Here is a 17,849-nt window from a genome sequence, read left to right as displayed (position 1 = left end):
TTATTCGATTAGTATTTTTTTAATTCACATTAGTCTCTAATACTATAATTTCTCTTTTCTAAATGATTTATTTCTATTTAGCATTGACCTCAGCGGCTGATAAAGACACAGGGCAAGTCCGTTTCCAGAAATCCAGCTTAAGCTTCTCTGAGCTTAGCGTCCACCCCCAGCGGATCCCGTGTGGAATGACCATCGACGCAATGAGTCGGACGGCGACACCGAAGTTAATGTAAACTTGAAATCCTAAAACCCATGACGTGCTCACACCTGTGTGGGCCATCGATGGTACGCATAAAGTCGGCTCTTTGCGCGTCTCATTACTTACTTGTTAGGGCAGGAATCGCTCCAGGGTAAAATTATGCTCTTGAGGTACCGAGTTAAAACAGCCAGAGTAATTCAAGCTTCCCGACCGCGGGTCACGGGAAGTCAACCAGGGTGACAGTCAAGATACCTGAGATCTGAGAGAGGTTGAGAACTACACCTACTCCCGAGTACCTGGGAAAGACTTCGTATTCGGTGCACTTTTCAGGGCAACGATCACCATAAACTTTCCAGGCCTGAACAATACCTGCAGAGGCAGCTAGATTAATTAGAAAAAGCAGTCGGGAATTATGGATACCTCTGGCATTGGACCAGCTCCCCATGCAACTCACGAGTCCCCGCTGCCAATCATTACTCAGATGGAGGAGCCCATCCGAACCAGTTGAGTGCCCCGCATCCGTAAACTGAACTTTTCTCTCCCTCGAAGCGGATGCGCCCCACTTGGTTCTTGGCCTCAACCGAAGACGTTGTCCCGTGCTTATCCAGTAACAGCCATTTCCTTTGCCGGACTAGAGTCCTTGACGAGATCTATGACTGCGATACTCCGTACATTGGCTTGGATTTATTGGATTGATAATCTTTTTTTTATTTCATTTTTCTCTTTATGTATTTATTTTTTCGCCTTCGCTTACTGCTTACTCAACTTTATGAAAATAATGAAATGCGCCTTTTGTCTTTTACGCTTCTTGCGCTAATTCTGGGCACCTCGACCGATCTGAACCTTTCCCCAAACCTACTCATAGCACCTTACGGAGTACAGTTACATACACAGTAGCCTAACAAATTAGTTACACAACAACCGATATTAAACCTCGCACCAGCTTCCCTTTTCTTTATACTACCATGTACTAATACGATGATCGATGATTCTTTCTTTTTCTCGTGTTGGCTTAAGCTTGAGCACGTTATGCACTAGCAGATGACGTGATCCCCACGTGCCCAGTCAATCACTGCCACTTCCTGAAGCCTTGGGATGCTTACTTTGCGTCGAGCGAATGGTGTGACACGCCAGCAGAGCAGATTTTGACTCGATCTTATTTATCCCGGTCGATAAGTTAATTCATGTCAGCAAGAACAGCTCGCAATCGCAATTTCATGCCACCATGATGTAATGCAGGCTATCCAAGTTCGAGAACCATGTGGCGCCTGGGTTCTAGATTCGGTCTTCTGCTGGGGCGGTTTATTTTTTATTTTTTTTTTCTTTGATCTTTTTTTCAAGTAAAAAAAAAAGAATAGAAAAGAATAGAAAAAGCCTCGGTAAATTTGATCAGGTACCTGCCTAACTAAGGCCGAAGTCTACTACTGGTACTGTTAGGTTGGTTTAAATTGTTCAGGGACGTTTGTATAACATATCACCTGATTTGGGTTTCTATTTCCGGATAGGAATGGTCTGGAACATGCCATCATGGACCTTGCTTGTTTACTTCTGTGCAGTGCAGGGATTATTACAATCGCTGATCTCTATGCTTCTGGTCGTATAGGCTTGGGTTGAAGAAAATGCCCTGAGATAGACTTTTTGTGGTATCTGTAGTATGAACAACGCCTTGCTACATAGCTGTACAACAATCTTCCCCTTACATGCCCTCGTCCTCCCCGGCCAGCAGGGCCGCATAGTCGTCCACCGAGGCGAAGGTCGGCAGATGCTTGAGCTTGCGTCTCTTCTTCTTCTGATCGGGCTTGTCGTCCTCCTTCGGGAGCTCCACTCCGCCGCCGAGTTCCACGTCCGAAGGTAGGTCCTCGTCGCTGTCGAGGAAGGCCTCGTCGTCAGAAACATCCATGTCAAAGTCATCATCCTCGTCGAAGGTATCTTCGGCCTTCTTGGCCTTGGACTTGGTAGCTGGCTTCTTGGTCTCGAAAGTCTCTTCCTCGAAGTCGTCCATGTCCACGTCAGACTCGTCGTTGAAGATGACTCCCTCGTCTTCACTCTGTTCAGCCTCCTCATCCTCACTTTGATCGTAGGCCGACTCGAGGTCATCCAGGTCAAGGTCATCATCGCTATCAGCTCCTTCCACTTCAGGCTTCGAATCCACCAGTGCCTTCCAGATCTCCGACTCGGCATCGCTGAGCTCGCCATCCTCTTCAGCATGTTCGACGGGATCCTTGGCCTTCTTGCGGCTCTTATCCTTGTCCTTCTCGACACGGTTGAAGTACTCGTGGAAGAAGACATCCTCCGCGGCCACCTCGTCGGACTTCTTCTTCCAGAAGGCCTCGGAGTTAAGCGGAAGTTCCTGGGTCTGTTTGGTACCGGACACCAACCGATCCTGCGCGTCACTGCCGGCAAGAGGCTGCATGATAGAGGCACCCCGGGTAGCGGCAGAGGCCTTCGGCGTCTTGTAAACAAAGCGGTCGAGGAAGTGCATCAATGTGTGTATCGTCATATCTGGCTTTCCGCTCATAGTCTTGTGCTCTAACAGTTGAGCCGCATTGACCGAAACGGACGGATGGAAATGTGACAAATAAGGCAGCTATCAAGCGCAGTATCAGTATGTAAAGTATGATAATGATAGAGAAAATGGGATGCACTCACCAATTCCCAGAGACATGTCTTGTCAGCATTGCTGTGCTCCGGGTCTCGTTTGCGAGGGTCGTAACGGCTTGATGGCTTCTTCGGCTGGGCTTCAGGCTGTTCTTGCGTCTCATCATCCTCATCGGGAACATCCCTGAACACCTCTTCTTCATCACTCTCATTGTCCTCGGGCTGATCGTACAAGGAGTTGAGACTAGAGAACGTCTTCTCTAATTCCCTGATCAAATACATGACACCACAGATGAAGGCCGGCTGATGCAGACCAAGCACCTGAATAATACGCTTCACGAATGCCTTTACACGTCGGGCGTTCACGTCGCTCTTCAAAGCCTTGAACAATAGGTTAAGATAGAGTGCCTGTTTCGAAGACGTGGCCAGCCGTGGGTCCAGAAGAGATTCGTATAATGTCCGGTAGAAACGATCAGCAGCAATTTGGTGTGAGGATGTCAGTTGCTGGATCAACATAAGGGCTTGAATGCTAGTGTTGAAGTTCGACGAGTGAGTGATGCGGAACAAAGTATCGACGTGCTTGGACAGTCTGTGCATGGATTAGCTATAACCGCCTTAGGGAACTGAAGAGAAAATACATACCGTTCTGAGTCAGAGCTGGTGAAGGGATAAGCTCGATTCACGCCGGTCAAAACGCCAGAAGTGAGCTTTTCTTGCATTTCCTCATGCTGAGCCTGACCCTTCTCCTCCTCCTTCAGGGCCTTCTGGGCCTTCCTGTTGAGCTTACCGTTCTTGCCATGCTTTTTATTCGACTGGTACTTGTTCTTCTTGGTGGGCTTCAAGAAGGCAACAAAGAGCGCGAAATAAATGTCAAGTAGTTGGGCCGCAACTTGCTCCTCCCTTGTACTCAAGACAGTCTGGTTCAAGGTGATAATGGCGTAATATTTGGCGTGTTGGCTCTGACCTGGACGGAAAAGAACCTCCTCAACAGCCTTGATGATGGTTGGCTTCATCAATGGGTGTGTTTGCTCGAGTTGTAGCAAGAGGTAGGAAGCTCGAGAAGCGATCTTCTTGGCAGTATCGCCAAGTTTGTTAACCAGTAGTCGCAACAGATTTGTTTCCTGCTCAGGTTTTTCCTTGAGCAGCTCAAAGACGTAGCTCACGGCCCTGGAGCGAGAGAACTCAATCTCGTCATTACACCATACTTCCAAAATCTTGAGGACCTCGAAATACTGTTCCTTCAGGAAGTGCTCAAATGCCCAAACGATAAGGTGGCGCTTCTGAAGACCATTAGGAAGGGCATCTCCTTCAGACCACTTGCTTCCCGCTCCTTGGAATGCAGCCATGAGCGATGGCTGATTCGCAAAAGACCTGAGCCTACGGTCGTTCGGAAGTAACGTGCCCTGGGCGAACATATCTTTAAGAGTCCTCAAAACTTCTACCGCCTGGGCACGACTGCGCTTCTTTCCTAGAGCGATAAGGTTTTCCAGCGACTTCGTGTTATGCACAGGCGACTCCTGTATAGCAAGTGTCAACGCCGAAATCTTATCACTAAGGGTACCAGTGGACATAATGGTCGTGTAGAATTTGTGAGAAGAGGAGGCCAAGGTTTTCTGCGCTTCAGAATACAAGTTGGATTCTTCCTCGAGCAGGGATACAGCGTAGTTATAAACACGATCAACCAGGTGTCGGGGCAAGCCGTTCGCATGTTTTGCGGAGATCGGAGGAAGCTCGGTCATGAACCAGTCTGATCTAGGTGGGACGGCCTGTAGTTTGGTTAGAATGGCATCTGCTGGCAAATTCATGCTAAACTCACAAGTTTGCTGTATTCCTTGGGAAGAGGAGGCTCCGCAGAGTTCTTAGCCTTCTCATTTTTCGTCGGCTCCTTAGCAGCTGGAGTTGGAGGAACATCCTCATCGGAGCTTTCTTGGTCCGCCTCTTCACTGTCATTTTCATCTCCAGAGTCAAGATCGACCTCGTCATCCTCCACGTCTTCTTCATCGTCTTCTTCCTCCTCATCTTGCCCCGCCTCGTCTTCCTCGTCGTCGGCAATATCATCGGGAACAACTTGACCTGCGGCAGCCAAAATACCAGACAACTCCTTTCTCAGTGCATCCTCCTCAGACTTGCTTCCGGAGCCCTTAGAGGTGTTCTTAGCATCTTCGACTTCGGACTCAGAATCAACCCCCGCAAGCATGTCATAGTCTTCCTCGGTACCTCCAAGAGCCAAAATCTCCTGTCGCAGTGCATCACTTTGGTCCGCTTCCTTGGATTTCGAGGATTTGTCCTTGCCGGAGGCGTTCTTATCTTCCCTTGCGATCACCTCGCCATTGCGGTCCCGCTTCTTGCCCTTGTTCTTGTCGGTATCGTTTCGCTTTGTGTCGAACTTAGGTGTAGATTCGTTGTTCTTTTTCGGGGTATCGTTGGGAGCATCCTTCTTATTATTCTTTGGCTTTTGCTTAGCAGCGTTCTGATCTTTCAACCTTTGTTCAATCTTCTGGCGCAGGCCGGCAAACGCACTCTCCTCAAATTGAGGGACAGCATTCGCACCAGCGTTGGAGTCATTAGCTCCTCCTTCCGGGGCAACGGCAGTCACTCCAGAGGAGCGCTTCCCCTTTCCTTTGGCCATTATGGGACAATTTCCTGGCCAAAACACAGTATCGATGGAATGGTGAAGTCCTACATTTTTTTTTCTGCCGCCCGAAAACCCAAAAAAATTATGGAGACTCTCCAGGCCGCCGGAGAAACGGTTTCACCGTTGGTCAGCGTCCCGGTGCACGGGCCAACTAAAGCCTTCAATGCGGACCTTTTATTTAGATCTCCAACTAATCATATCCATGATATTGGAGATAAACGTTCCCTTCTGTTTATCATTCTGATCATATTTCCCTATTCAAAGACTTCGAAGAATTGTCAGTCGCAACACTCATTAATTCATGATATCCGGCTTTCGCCCGATTCCGGGCCGCTATTCCGGCGCATATAGAGCATACTGTGGAGTCTTTCGATTCCATAGAACTCCATCATGCAGCTTCCATGTAGGACATTGCGCATATACCTGCCACAAGACTTATTCATTAACATTGACAGACTGATGGCCGAACTCGGGTGTCTAATTTCTGGATTCCTACGGGAGGCATCTCAAAGAAAAATATTCAGGGTGAAAAAGGTAATTTTAAAACGCAATTACTCTCGAGGACAACAATTGACAACGGGTTTAGAGGACGTGAATGACCTCTTAGTTCGGGGAGGCTTCCTCCGACAGGTAGTAAACTCCACCTGCATAGCATAGCCAATTCTGACTTTGTATAGGCTTATTCGGGGATTTTTCATATGTTACCGCTAGGATTGCGAGTGCAAGACAAGCTTGAGCGCCTGATAGATAAGCACATGCGCTCAGTTGGTATGCCCCCCTATGCTTTCTGCGCTAGAAAGTACAATTTCCTAAATGTGATTATAGGAGCGTCAAAAGTTTCACTGTCGTCCATATCTTCCCAAGAACTCTGGGAGAGGTCAGGACGCTTAGGAGAGGGTTCAGAGGTACAGTGGTATCTCCGATATCTCTTGCAAAAAAAACTCTAACATGGCATGTTAGGTGTTCAAATTTCATGACAGAAAGGAATCTCGTTTCCTTCTTGCTCCTACTCATGAGGAGGAAATCACCACTCTAGTGGGCAGTCTCGCCAAATCGTACAGAGATCTACCTCTACGAGTATACCAAATCTGTGAGTTTACATGTAAAAATCGACGGTTTTCCCGCTAACATTTCTTGATGCAGCAAGGAAATACCGTGATGAACCAAGACCAAGACAAGGTCTACTTCGTGGGCGAGAATTCATCATGAAGGATCTCTACACGTTCGACTGCACCGTGGAAGAAGCTTTAGAAACGTACACCTCTGTGAAAGCTGCGTATACACGACTATTCAATGACCTTAAAATACCCTATCTGGTCGCTGCTGCAGATTCCGGCAATATGGGCGGCAACCTGAGTCACGAATTCCACGTTCCCAGCTCCAAAGGAGAAGACACGGTCATCAGCTGTACTAGCTGCGACACTGTTTATAATGACGAGCTTGCAGACGGAAAGATTCATGAACTCGGAGACAATGAAAGCCATCAGGCCAGTCCAGGGTTTGACACGGGGGATATGTCACCCGAAGCAACTCCGACCATTTCTACAGGTCTCTGGATGTCGATATCCAAGGACAAACGGACACTGCTGAGAGGATGGTATCCGAAATTCTCCATGCAAGGCGAAACCCAGGAACCAGTGGAAAGAGAAGTGAACTCTCACGCTGTCAAGTCTGTAGCTAATGCTGCAGGTATCGATCTTGATCTCAGCGTAGAGAACCCATTAGAACAGTGGGCTACTAATGTCAAGTCCAACAAGGCTTCCGGCCCTTACCGTGTAGTGGACATGTATGACTCGCAGGTGCGAGTGTACAAACGTCCACCGCTGAGTGACTTGCTGGATCAAGCAGGCTGCAAGGTGGAAGACATTGACTACTCTATGCTGGATCGATTCCCTGGCACAAACAACGGCCTCAGCCTTGTCAAGGTTCAGGACGGCGACAAGTGCGCCAAATGCGCTCAAGGTCGTGTGAAAACCCAGGTCGCGGTTGAACTGGGCCATACCTTCCATCTTGGCACTAGATACAGTGAAGTTCTACAAGCCTCTGTCATGGTGGACCAATCCTCATCTGGAAGCTCAGAGCATCAGGTGGTGCCCATGCAAATGGGATGTCATGGAATCGGTGTCTCACGTATGATCACGGCGGTCGCTGACAGTCTAGCTGACTCCAAGGGCCTCAACTGGCCCCGCGCAGTGGCTCCTTTTGAGGTCATTGTTGTCCCTGCGAAGGGCTTGGAGGAAGAAGCCGAAAAGATATATGACACACTTACTTCAGACCCAGCATCTCCAGTCGACGTCATTCTTGATGACCGGGACAAGCAAATGGGGTGGAAATTGGGAGACGCCGACCTGATCGGCTACCCTATCATTGTTGTGGTCGGTAAAGGGTGGAAGAAGGAGCAAACATTAGAAGTGCAGTGTCGTCAGCTGGACAATCTACGGGAGAATGTACCTCTAGAGCAGCTCTCGACATTTATTCGGTCCTTGCTGGAGCGCCTGTAGAGTTAAGGCTTCTGGGATTGTATTATACAGATGATCAATTGTACAATATTCATCTCTTGTCGACGTCTATCCACACCAAATCATGAACAACCGAGAGAAGGCAGCGATACATTGCCATGCAGCCAAGAGATAATGGGTATAATATGTGGTATTTAGCACCTGGTCAGCTGGGAACTTTAGAAGGCAAGGGCTCTACGGCGGCAGGTTACAGGCTTTCACCACTTTTCAGCCTTCCCGATATGGGTCATCAGGCCTCTTAACTCGTAATCCTCCAAAGCCAGCCATGGTAAACACCCTGGTTTGCCCATTAACCTACTGCTCTCGGAGTTCTCATTGATCTGCTCCGCGGACTAAGCCCATTGAACATGGCAGTTTTCCCGTGTTTCTCACAGTTAACCGGCCAGTACCACCGCACTAGCAATGACAACAGTCTGGAGAATTCCTCCTAGATGTTATGAAAACGGAAACTCCAAACAAACACAGTCAGGGATTCAACGCTGCATTCGTCGGGTTTTGTTTATGTAGGGCAAAGCGGGGTACTCTCCCAACTATATATAGCCATCTCATTGTGAAAAGAAGCAGACCACGACACTAGTGGATTCAGCTGAAGAAAGAGATCGGTCAGAAGTGTGCCTTGCTGAGGCTCATTCAGGGTGGGTCACGGTGTATCCTTGTCGAAGATCATGAAAAGGTCGAGTTCAGTCTTTATGTCGTACATAAGGCAAGATTGGGGCAGTGACATGCTCCGATTGGTTCGCACGGAAGTCCAGGTAACCTCCCAGGTTCACAGCCCTAGGCTGGAATTTATCCCCTTTGACTGGTAATTTCAAGTTTCTATACAATATAAAAGAAGGCCCCCTTTCTCCTGCGTTCTGATAGTTGCTCTACACAGCGCAATAATTGCACATTCCTTCTTTCCACAAGACCTTCACTTTTACACTCTATCTAAACATTTACTTATCTTTTTGATTCATAACTTCGAATCACAATGAGTGCGCAAGGACAAGTCGTCAGAACCGGAGTCAATGTCTTCGTGTTTAATAATCAAGGCCAATTTGTGATGGGACTCAGAAAGGGCAGTCATGGTGAAGGTATGCTTCTTCAACCCCCCCCCTGCCCCTACGTTAATATATCCCCTTCGCCGTCCATATTAGCTCCTATATATATTGGTGGAGTATACTAATATTCCCAGGTACCTGGGGTCTCCCTGGAGGTCACATAGATTTCTTCGAAGAAAGCTTGGAGGCTTGCGCAAAGCGCGAAATCGATGAAGAGACGGGATTGGACATCTTCGATATCGAACTTCTCACTGTTACAAACGATGTCTTCAAGGAGGCGGGGAAACACTACACTACCAACTTCTTCGCAGCCAAACTTGTAGGTGGCACTGGAGACCCTCAGGTAGGACTCAACCCCAATCACTAAAATGCCTTAAGTCTTTACACTAACAACCCAATCTCATGTAGCTCAATGAGCCCAAAAAATGCTTCAAATGGAAGTGGTTTACCTGGGAGGAAGTCGAGGATCTTTACAAGGCACAAGATGCTGCTGAGAAAGCGGCTAAGGAAGCGACTGAGAAAGGGGATGAGATCCCTGAGTATAAGGGACCGAAACTCTTCCTCCCTACGGTGAACTTGTTCCGGCAACGAGCAAAACTTCATCCACTGAAGGCATATAACGCGATACTGGAAAGTGAAGAAAAACCTGTGGTCGGTCCTGCGTCCAATTGACAGCTCTTTAGTCTTTCTGTTTCTTTCTTTGTCTGTTCATGGCTCACTTGGTGGTTTAGTCAAGGACAGACTGAATGACATACGCCATGCTTTCTGAGACAGATGAGAACTGGTTCATGGACTTTTCTTTCCTTTTGATCTACGACATGCAATACGACAAGACACTTTCAATTACGACGAATTGTTTTTGCTTACTTCCTTCACCTTCAACAATACGTGCCTCTTTCGTGTGCTAGTCACCTTGTTTACGCTTGTTATCACTTTTAGTATGGATTATGAATATTTTGTCAATTATCTTGATCCTTCAATTCATAGAATAGAACATCAGGTGCCAGTCAATCTCAATAGACTTGACTATGAAAGTTAGTTAAGTTAGTAGTAACTCTTTCCTCAGTAATCATGCATATCTAGTGAATATATATTCACAGCTCAAATATACCAACCCCAACAATCATACGGCACCTTTCTATTCCCCAGCAAATCAATTAATGCAACTAGACTAGAATCAAAACAACACTTTGACCACTCAAAGAATAAAGAAATAATGAAAACATGAAGACCTCCATCCTACCCACTTCTATTTAGTCCAAACTAAGCATAAAAAAGCCCAAGCCTGACTAATCAACATAGTAGGATCCCGCACAATTACATAATCTAATTAACGACCATACCCAAAAGGGCAACCTGCTCTCGCCCGTCGCGGGCATAATCAATTCCCAAATCACAGCCAAATGATATCAACCAACGGACGAGGAAATAACCCAATCCCTCGCACCGTTGATATTCCAACCAAGGTCAACTTTTCCACATATACATAACTCGGGTTTACACAGTATCATCCGAAAACAAGGAAACGGGAAAGTGAAAACAAGCGCCATTGCATAAATTAAAATGGCCCCTCAAGACTCCCCCGCATCGGATGCTCCTCCGGGCTCAGGTACGGCGAACTTCTCATATATGGCTGGTTAGACCTGGGGCTGCCTAGCTAATGATGAAATGAATCGGTAGTTAATATCAACTCGCTTTCTGTGCCGCAACTGCGGGCGCTGCAGACTCGTCTTTCGTCGGAATTGGAGCATTTGACGTCGTCGCATGCTAAGTTGCGCGCGGCGCAGTCGAAGTTTAGGGATTGTGTGCGGTCGATTAATGAGGGTGTTGTCGGATCTGAGAAGAGGGGCACGGATGGGAGGGATGATATCTTGGTGCCTTTGACGAGCTCGTTGTATGTCAAGGGTAAGCTGGCCGACCGGGAGAAGGTGCTTGTGGATGTTGGAACGGGATTCTATGTTGAGAAGGTGAGTCTATGTCCTCTTTATAAGGGCTAGTTCGAAAGCTGATGATCTATCTCTGGGCAGACTACGAAAAAGGCGATTGAGTTTTATGAGGACAAAATCAAGAGTCTAGAGACGAATCTCACAGAGTTGGAAAAGATTGTACAGACGAAGAGCTCCCAGCAAAGACTCTTCGAGGAGGGTAAGTCGAATATAATGCCATACCATTCTCTAACTGGCCCGCACTCAATCTGCGAATGCGTACTATAAGCTAACTATTACCAGCTCTGAGACAAAAGTTGCTTAGCGAAGGCGCCCCATCCTCTGCTGCTGCCGCTGCGGGCGGTGGTTAGAACCTGCCAGACGCTCGCAGAGGCGTCCGATCATCCAGTGATTGGTCAGGGTAAAATAGTCAACAGAAATAATAGAGGAATGGTATTTGTTACAGTAAGTGTTGGCAATGGCAAATCATCAACCGTTTCGCATGTAAGCTCCTGTTTTGCCGGCTGAGAAACACCGCACGCTCCAAGGCTTCCGCCGAGATGTAAGACACGTTGAAACATACATGTTCGACGAGACATCGAGCCCGCACAATGATGGGAAGATCGCAACAAAGCACAAGCAGAATGGCCCTGCACCCTAGACTTTGAGCTATGGCATTGTTGGTCGCTTTTGTGAGTTACCAACTAGTCCTCTCATAAAGATCAACTTCATCTGTTTAGAATAGAGTGCCAAGGTCGGCGTCCAACATTCCAGCAAGACCCTTTACGTCAAGCTTGGGCGAGGATTCATTTGAGGGTGGCTGGCTTTTGGTTGCAGTGGGAACCATCGATGACTCGGTGCTCAGCTGTATTTTCCTGGCAGTATTCTCTAAGCTGGAACGGGGCTGTGCTGGGCTTAGAACTTCCGCTACTCGCTTCACTAGGCTAATAAACTCCCAGAAGCCTTCGTTCTTGTCATTCGAATCTGATATTGTCTTCGGAGGGAAGAAAGTGTGAAGCTCTGGGCTGTGCCGTGCGGAATGTCCAACTGACAGGTTGGCTTGCTCTCCCATCAAGTTATCCCAGTTGGAATCAAATATAGATGCTCCCCAGGAAGTGGATGGGACATCACAGGTCTCACCCGTCACTAAAGCTGGTGCTGGTGCTTGTCCTTGAGAAGCATCCGTCTTTAATCGGCTGTATTCATCGTACCTTGCTATTTCTAATATGTACTTGGTGCTTTTTAGCCTATACCGGATGGCGGTCTTTTCCACAAACCTAGATACCGGAGCTGAACTCGGAAAGACGACTTTTCTCTCAGGCTTTGCAGAAATGTCACCTATGGTTGTAGAGCGTCGGAAACCGATAGAGTGCGAAAATGATTTCAAAGCAGCATCGATGGAAGATGTCTCGTAGAACTCCAGGGATTTGATTTCAAGTTGCCAGTCGGCTCTAACAAGGACTCAGTTAGTTTAAACCGACGAAAGATACGAAATACCTACCTTTCGAAATCAATGACACCAATCTGGAGGGGTGGCCTTCTGTCGCTTGACTGGCCGCTTTTGCGAGGCCTAAGCCATCGGCGTTGAGTTACTTCAAACTCCTGCGCTCCGGGGCTTCTAGCAAATTCCGCTTCAAGTCGAAGTAGAGCATTATTCGAACCCAGGAATTCGAAGTTCACAGAATATGCAGGCTCGGCATTTTTCAGCGAACAGGATGTACTTTCGTAAGGCTCGAGAAGATCGGTAGACATGAAACATCTAGCCAGGAGCTCATCCTGACTGACAGGTAACCTGCTCATATGATATTAATGCCTAGGACAAATAAATAATAGGGAGTCCATACCCTGGAATCAAGCGGCCTTTTGTTTGTTCATGCAATACCATCTCTCTGAACTCCTCAAAACTATACCCAGCTTTTTCGTTCTTGGGCATGCGATACTCATCAAGCACAAACGAACCAAGGTTGACACGCATGCGCAAGTGCCCACGGACAAAGGAGACACCTCGCAAGGATCTTGAAAGGGCACTCGAGATGTGTGCCTTGTTCTTTGTCTGTATCAAAGTACGTCGATTCTGCCACTGCTCCGACTGAAGGCTCTTCACTACCTTTCCATGAAGAAAGGCCTTCGCAAAGAAGGTATTATTTTCCACGACAATCTTGTCTCTCAGGATTTTGGGAGGCTCTGAAATGTAGACCTTCGACCTAACGTGGCTATTGGCAACAGTCTCACTCCACTTGGTCCTAAGAAGCTGTGCGATCTGCCTCATCGTATCATGATTGGGACCAAGAGCACATATATAGTCAGGGGCATTCTTCGGGAGGTAGAGGTGACAGCCAAATTTCGCTCGAATTATATCAAGAGCCTCGAGTTGTTCTCCAAGAGATTCCTTGATTGATGGACCATCGCTCGGCCACAAGAAAAAAAGCTTGGATAATAGATCTATTAGAAAAGCAAATAATAGTTTATATCTTGATATACTGACCTGTTCTGGAAAGTCTGAAGGCGATTCGGGTTCTTTCCTCAGGAGAAGCAGCATATTTTCACGTCTTTCCTTTAACTCAACGCCCATTACTTTGTTTGCAGAATAGGCATTGATTTTAGCCCATTCTGCCTTTTTGTGTGCGGGTTGAAAACTATTGCATTTGGCAAGAAGCCTTTCAATTATTTCTATGGCCGAAGCCACGTCTTGTGGTTTACCCCATAGCTGAATAACCTGCAGTGAATGAGCACACAATCGTTGTCTGATATTAGACTGCTAAATGGCCTACCTTGTCAGTATAAGATGGAGGTTTCACATATGCACCTGTTCTCCTGCTGATATCCTCGAAGACTTCATGACGACCTTGGGTGGCTGCAGTGGATTTTGCTGAAAGCGTTGATCTTGCTACCCCGAAGAACCTATACACCATATAATAGTGAGCGTTTTCATAGATAAAAGCGAGCTGAAGGTGCTTACTCGTACTTGAAACTGCCAAAAGAGGCAGGCAATTTGAAAATCCCTTTAGTATAACCCAGGGTTGTGTTAGCCTGTTGGCATCCTAAACTAGAGAGAGCTTACCAGAAGGCTCACTACCAGCTCTCCAATTTGATTTTGCAGGTGAATCACGGAGAAGATTGCTAGATTGGCGTGAGGCTGCGGTGTTGGAGTATGCCCGTCTAGCCTGCACACGCCCCCTTGTTGCTCTCGGTGCACCTCTAGCACGCCCAGTGTTGTTGGTTATAGGAGCAGCGGTAACTTCAGTATATGATACCTGCGGCTTCTTCTGTGTTTCTGTCTCATTCCGGGTACTTCCTTTAGATAATGTTATGCGAGCCTGACCTGTCGCTGCTCGAGTGGTTTCTCCACGGCTTTTCGATGTGGGTCGCCCGTAACCAGGTAGCAACCATTCTATATGGAGCATTGACCAGTCAATGAACAGTTAATTTTAGTAGCGTTTAGGGTAGTAAGGGATATGAATTGTCTTGTGCTTCTTACTGATGGAGATATGCCTTACCTCTAGCTCCCGCGGTTTCATGACTGCAACGGTGTTAGCATACAAAGCATAAACGGGATGAGAACTACTAGTTGTTTCAGGTGAGGTGTATAGAGATGAGCTAGAATAGAGAACTCACTCCATGTCTTTTACCAAGGAGAAACTCGCAACAGAGTTGAAGCTCTCCGACAGCGATAGCTTCAAAGGGCGAGCAGAAGCAGAGAGTAAGCTGATGAGAGTTGGGTGAGTAATAGATAACAGAGAAGAGAGAAACGCCTGATAGCTAGATTGATTTAATAGTTCTGGAGTGGAAGTAAATGACACAGGATTCTTTGTTCAGAGTATGATAGGGGAATGAGGGCGAAAGTGAAAGAACACTAGCTGATGATGAATATGGAAAGTGCCTAGTCACGGGGTGAGAGTCCTGTGACCTGCATCAAGAACCTCACCAGCATGTTTACAACCAAAAACAACACTGTTGCCTCTGAAACAGCCGGCTGGTGGCGTTGGTGCCAAACGAGGATGGCTCACGGCATTCAGTGTTGTTTGAAACTGTATACTACTACTCACGGATATATTGATCAGTTTTTCTGGATGGTTCAAAGTTATCTCGATTATATGTTTTAAATGTACTACCTTGGAGACGAAATAAGAAATTCAGGCCGATTGCCCTTGTATGCTACTTCTTTGTACTATGTACTATACCTACCTAAGGCTAAGATTATATAGATCGTGTTGAGACTTCTGATTGGACAGGGACGGAGCAATGGGGCGCTAAACCCGAAATGGGGTAAAGTGGACTGCGCGCCTTTGGACGCGTTGTGGATCCATTTTCAACCTTCTTTTGTTTGCTGTTCAATTGCCGCAGTCCATCCCTTCCGCCAGCAGCTAATTTGCCCATTTCTTCGAAAGAAAATGGCTATAGACGCTGCAGATGAGAATGATACTCTGGAGACTCGCAGGCGTAGTGCGCGCAAGCAGGCCCAGCAATGGATGACCAAAGGAGGTCTTGTTCGCGATGATTCTGACGACGAACTTGGTGATGAGGATCTTCCGTGGGAATGGATATATGCGGTCGATACTGCTGAGAACAAGGAGGACACTGTGACGGACGCCCCAGAAGACACACCAAGGTCAAATCGAAGGCGCACCTCCCGGGCTAACGCAAAGAACCGTCGACCAATTATTGGAGCCCGGATGGGTTCGTTTGAATGCAAATTGGGTCAGGTCGTGCTGCTCAAATCCCCGGAGCCAGGTAAAGATTGGGTGGGTATCATCACGGAATTCATGGAGGAAGAGGATGAAGCGGAGGGTGAGACGATCAAGTCCGCCAACATCATGTGGTTTGCTTCACCAGACGAATTCATGTCGACAAGGAACAAGAGACGAGCAGACGCTTTGCCTAATGAGCAGTATCTAACGGCCGACTTCAATGTCAATCCAATTACATCAATTAACGGTAAAGCGACGGTAATGTCCAAGGATGTTTTTTTCGCCAAATATCCGAATGGGGCTCCGCCGAAAGGAAAGGAACAATTGTCAGATTACAATAAATGCATTGTCTGCCGTAGAGGTGTGAATCAACTTCAAGGGAGATACACCGAGGAATTTGTCTGGGAAGATGTCTATCGGGAGGATAGGATCTTCGATCTGATTGCTATGATCAAGGATGGCTTGAAAAAGGCCAAGAAGCGAAAGCAGGGTGATGATGATGTGAGATCCAACCGACTTTGCTCGAAGGTTTAAACATTCTGACACTTGGAAACAGTATGTTGATACCAAGGATAAAGAAGATGACGACTTTCAACCTGTGACACCAAGGAAGAAGCAGAAATTAGCCACGAATGCCACACCACAGTCACGACGTCAAAAAGCTCTGACCACCCCAACACATAAGAGGTTTGTGACATATATCCAACTAGATATAGGCAGTCCTGGTGCTAACGGCATGTTTTACAGAATTGTTGTCAAGAAACCCCTCGAATTTACACCGTTGGGCACTCGTATACTTTCTCCATCCCATTTCGCTTCTCCATATCGCCAGGCACGGACTCTCCTACATGTCTCTACGGTCCCTACTTCATTACCGTGCCGGAAGGCAGAATTCGACACCGTGTACAATCATCTCAGCGCTGCTATCATGGAAGGAACCGGAACTTGCATATATATCTCGGGTACACCTGGAACTGGCAAAACGGCAACAGTCCGTGAGGTAGTCGCACAGTTGAACGCAGCCGTACTGGCAGAAGAGATGGACGACTTCATTTTCGTGGAGATTAATGGTATGAAAGTGACCGATCCACATCAGTCCTACTCATTGCTTTGGGAAGCCTTGAAGGGCGACAGGGTGTCCCCTTCCCATGCACTTGATTTACTCGAGAGGGAATTTTCACATCCATCACCTCGGCGTGTCTCATGCGTCGTTCTTATGGATGAACTTGACCAACTGGTTACTAAAAACCAGTCTGTGATGTACAATTTCTTTAACTGGCCTGCCCTTCGCCATTCCCGCCTCATTGTGCTTGCCGTCGCAAACACTATGGATCTGCCTGAGCGAACACTAAGCAACAAGATATCCAGTCGTCTGGGTCTTACTCGTATCACATTCCCCGGCTACAAACACACCGACCTCATGGAAATCATAAGCACCCGCCTGGCCAACATCCCAGGAAACATAGTCGATGCAGACGCCATCCAATTTGCAAGCCGAAAGGTAGCTGCTGTCAGCGGTGACGCTCGACGCGCATTAGATATCTGCCGCCGAGCAGTAGAAATTGCCGAACAGGCCAGCGAGGCAGCAAAACTGGAACCGATTCTAGAAGATGGCAACGCAGATGATACTGAATCCATGCCACCAACACCCAGCAAGACTCCTGCGAGAAAGGAGAGATCAACCAACAGGCAGTCCGCGCCTCCAAAAGCTCAACCGCCACAGAGACAAGGGCGTGTCACTATCGCCACTATCAAACAAGCCATCCAAGAAGCAACCTCAACCCCGCTCCAGCAATCCCTACGCTGTCTCCCGCTCTCCGCGAAGCTTTTCCTTGCCGCTCTGTTGGCCCGTGTGAAGAGAACTGGGATCACTGAATCAACCTTTGGGGATGTGCTTGACGAAGCGAAGCGAATTGCAGACGCTGCAGTTGCAGTTGCTGGCGCGGCTGGTGCAGGTATCAAAGAGTACCTACTCAGTGGTGGCAGCGGTGCTCGCGTGCGTGCTCTCGGCTTTGCGGCTATGGAACTGATGAATTCTGGAGTTCTTGCCCTCGAGCACGGACCAGCAACGAAAGGACCCCTGGGAAGTGCTGCCATTCCTAGCAGAGGAGACAGGAGCGGCAAGGTTAGGTTGAGGGTGGCAGCCGAAGATGTAAGGGCTGCGTTCCGTGAAGATATAGAAGCAAAGGGGTTAGGACTGGGCACGGATCAGTAACCTGTTGTATGAGCAAGACGGTCTTCCAGA

General features: G+C 47.7%; 8 protein-coding genes across 8 annotated transcripts; 5 read left to right on the top strand and 3 right to left on the bottom strand.

Moving 5' to 3' along the window:
* Positions 1-1,895: 1,895 nt before the first annotated feature.
* On the bottom strand, positions 1,896-5,426 carry AO090038000341 (RNA-binding ribosome biosynthesis protein MAK21; the record flags this gene model as incomplete). Its single annotated transcript, XM_001825223.1, has 4 exons — positions 1,896-2,786; positions 2,849-3,386; positions 3,440-4,563; positions 4,614-5,426. 4 exons carry the CDS (start codon positions 5,424-5,426, stop codon positions 1,896-1,898), a joined length of 3,366 nt encoding a protein of 1,121 aa, XP_001825275.1.
* A 396-nt stretch (positions 5,427-5,822) lies between these two features.
* Positions 5,823-7,933, top strand: AO090038000342 (putative proline--tRNA ligase AIM10; the record flags this gene model as incomplete). Its single annotated transcript, XM_023238332.1, has 5 exons — positions 5,823-6,062; positions 6,110-6,200; positions 6,258-6,337; positions 6,393-6,522; positions 6,576-7,933. The coding sequence occupies 5 exons, from the start codon at positions 5,823-5,825 to the stop codon at positions 7,931-7,933; spliced, it is 1,899 nt and encodes a 632-aa protein (XP_023093099.1).
* Positions 7,934-8,921: 988 nt separating this feature from the next.
* On the top strand, positions 8,922-9,663 carry AO090038000343 (nucleotide triphosphate diphosphatase NUDT15; the record flags this gene model as incomplete). The annotated part of the gene is made up of 3 exons (XM_001825225.1): positions 8,922-9,024; positions 9,126-9,334; positions 9,400-9,663. The coding sequence occupies 3 exons, from the start codon at positions 8,922-8,924 to the stop codon at positions 9,661-9,663; spliced, it is 576 nt and encodes a 191-aa protein (XP_001825277.1).
* Positions 9,664-10,554: 891 nt separating this feature from the next.
* AO090038000344 (prefoldin subunit 5) lies at positions 10,555-10,988 on the top strand (the record flags this gene model as incomplete). The annotated part of the gene is made up of 2 exons (XM_001825226.3): positions 10,555-10,600; positions 10,672-10,988. 2 exons carry the CDS (start codon positions 10,555-10,557, stop codon positions 10,986-10,988), a joined length of 363 nt encoding a protein of 120 aa, XP_001825278.3.
* A 664-nt stretch (positions 10,989-11,652) lies between these two features.
* On the bottom strand, positions 11,653-12,668 carry AO090038000345 (uncharacterized protein; the record flags this gene model as incomplete). Its single annotated transcript, XM_023238330.1, is given in 3 exon segments — positions 11,653-12,112; positions 12,128-12,367; positions 12,418-12,668. The coding sequence occupies 3 exon segments, from the start codon at positions 12,666-12,668 to the stop codon at positions 11,653-11,655; spliced, it is 951 nt and encodes a 316-aa protein (XP_023093100.1).
* A 61-nt stretch (positions 12,669-12,729) lies between these two features.
* AO090038000346 (uncharacterized protein) lies at positions 12,730-13,488 on the bottom strand (the record flags this gene model as incomplete). Its single annotated transcript, XM_023238329.1, has 1 exon — positions 12,730-13,488. One exon carries the CDS (start codon positions 13,486-13,488, stop codon positions 12,730-12,732), a length of 759 nt encoding a protein of 252 aa, XP_023093101.1.
* A 1,046-nt stretch (positions 13,489-14,534) lies between these two features.
* Positions 14,535-16,138, top strand: AO090038000347 (uncharacterized protein; the record flags this gene model as incomplete). The annotated part of the gene is made up of 4 exons (XM_023238328.1): positions 14,535-14,635; positions 14,886-14,946; positions 15,046-15,066; positions 15,122-16,138. 4 exons carry the CDS (start codon positions 14,535-14,537, stop codon positions 16,136-16,138), a joined length of 1,200 nt encoding a protein of 399 aa, XP_023093102.1.
* A 202-nt stretch (positions 16,139-16,340) lies between these two features.
* Positions 16,341-17,819, top strand: AO090038000348 (uncharacterized protein; the record flags this gene model as incomplete). The annotated part of the gene is made up of 1 exon (XM_001825230.3): positions 16,341-17,819. One exon carries the CDS (start codon positions 16,341-16,343, stop codon positions 17,817-17,819), a length of 1,479 nt encoding a protein of 492 aa, XP_001825282.3.
* Between the last annotated feature and the right edge of the window lie 30 nt (positions 17,820-17,849).

Source organism: Aspergillus oryzae, chromosome 6 (assembly GCF_000184455.2).
Source record: "Aspergillus oryzae RIB40 DNA, chromosome 6".
Classification (NCBI taxonomy): Eukaryota; Fungi; Ascomycota; class Eurotiomycetes; order Eurotiales; family Aspergillaceae; genus Aspergillus; species Aspergillus oryzae.
This window is presented reverse-complemented; position numbering and strand designations above follow the sequence as displayed.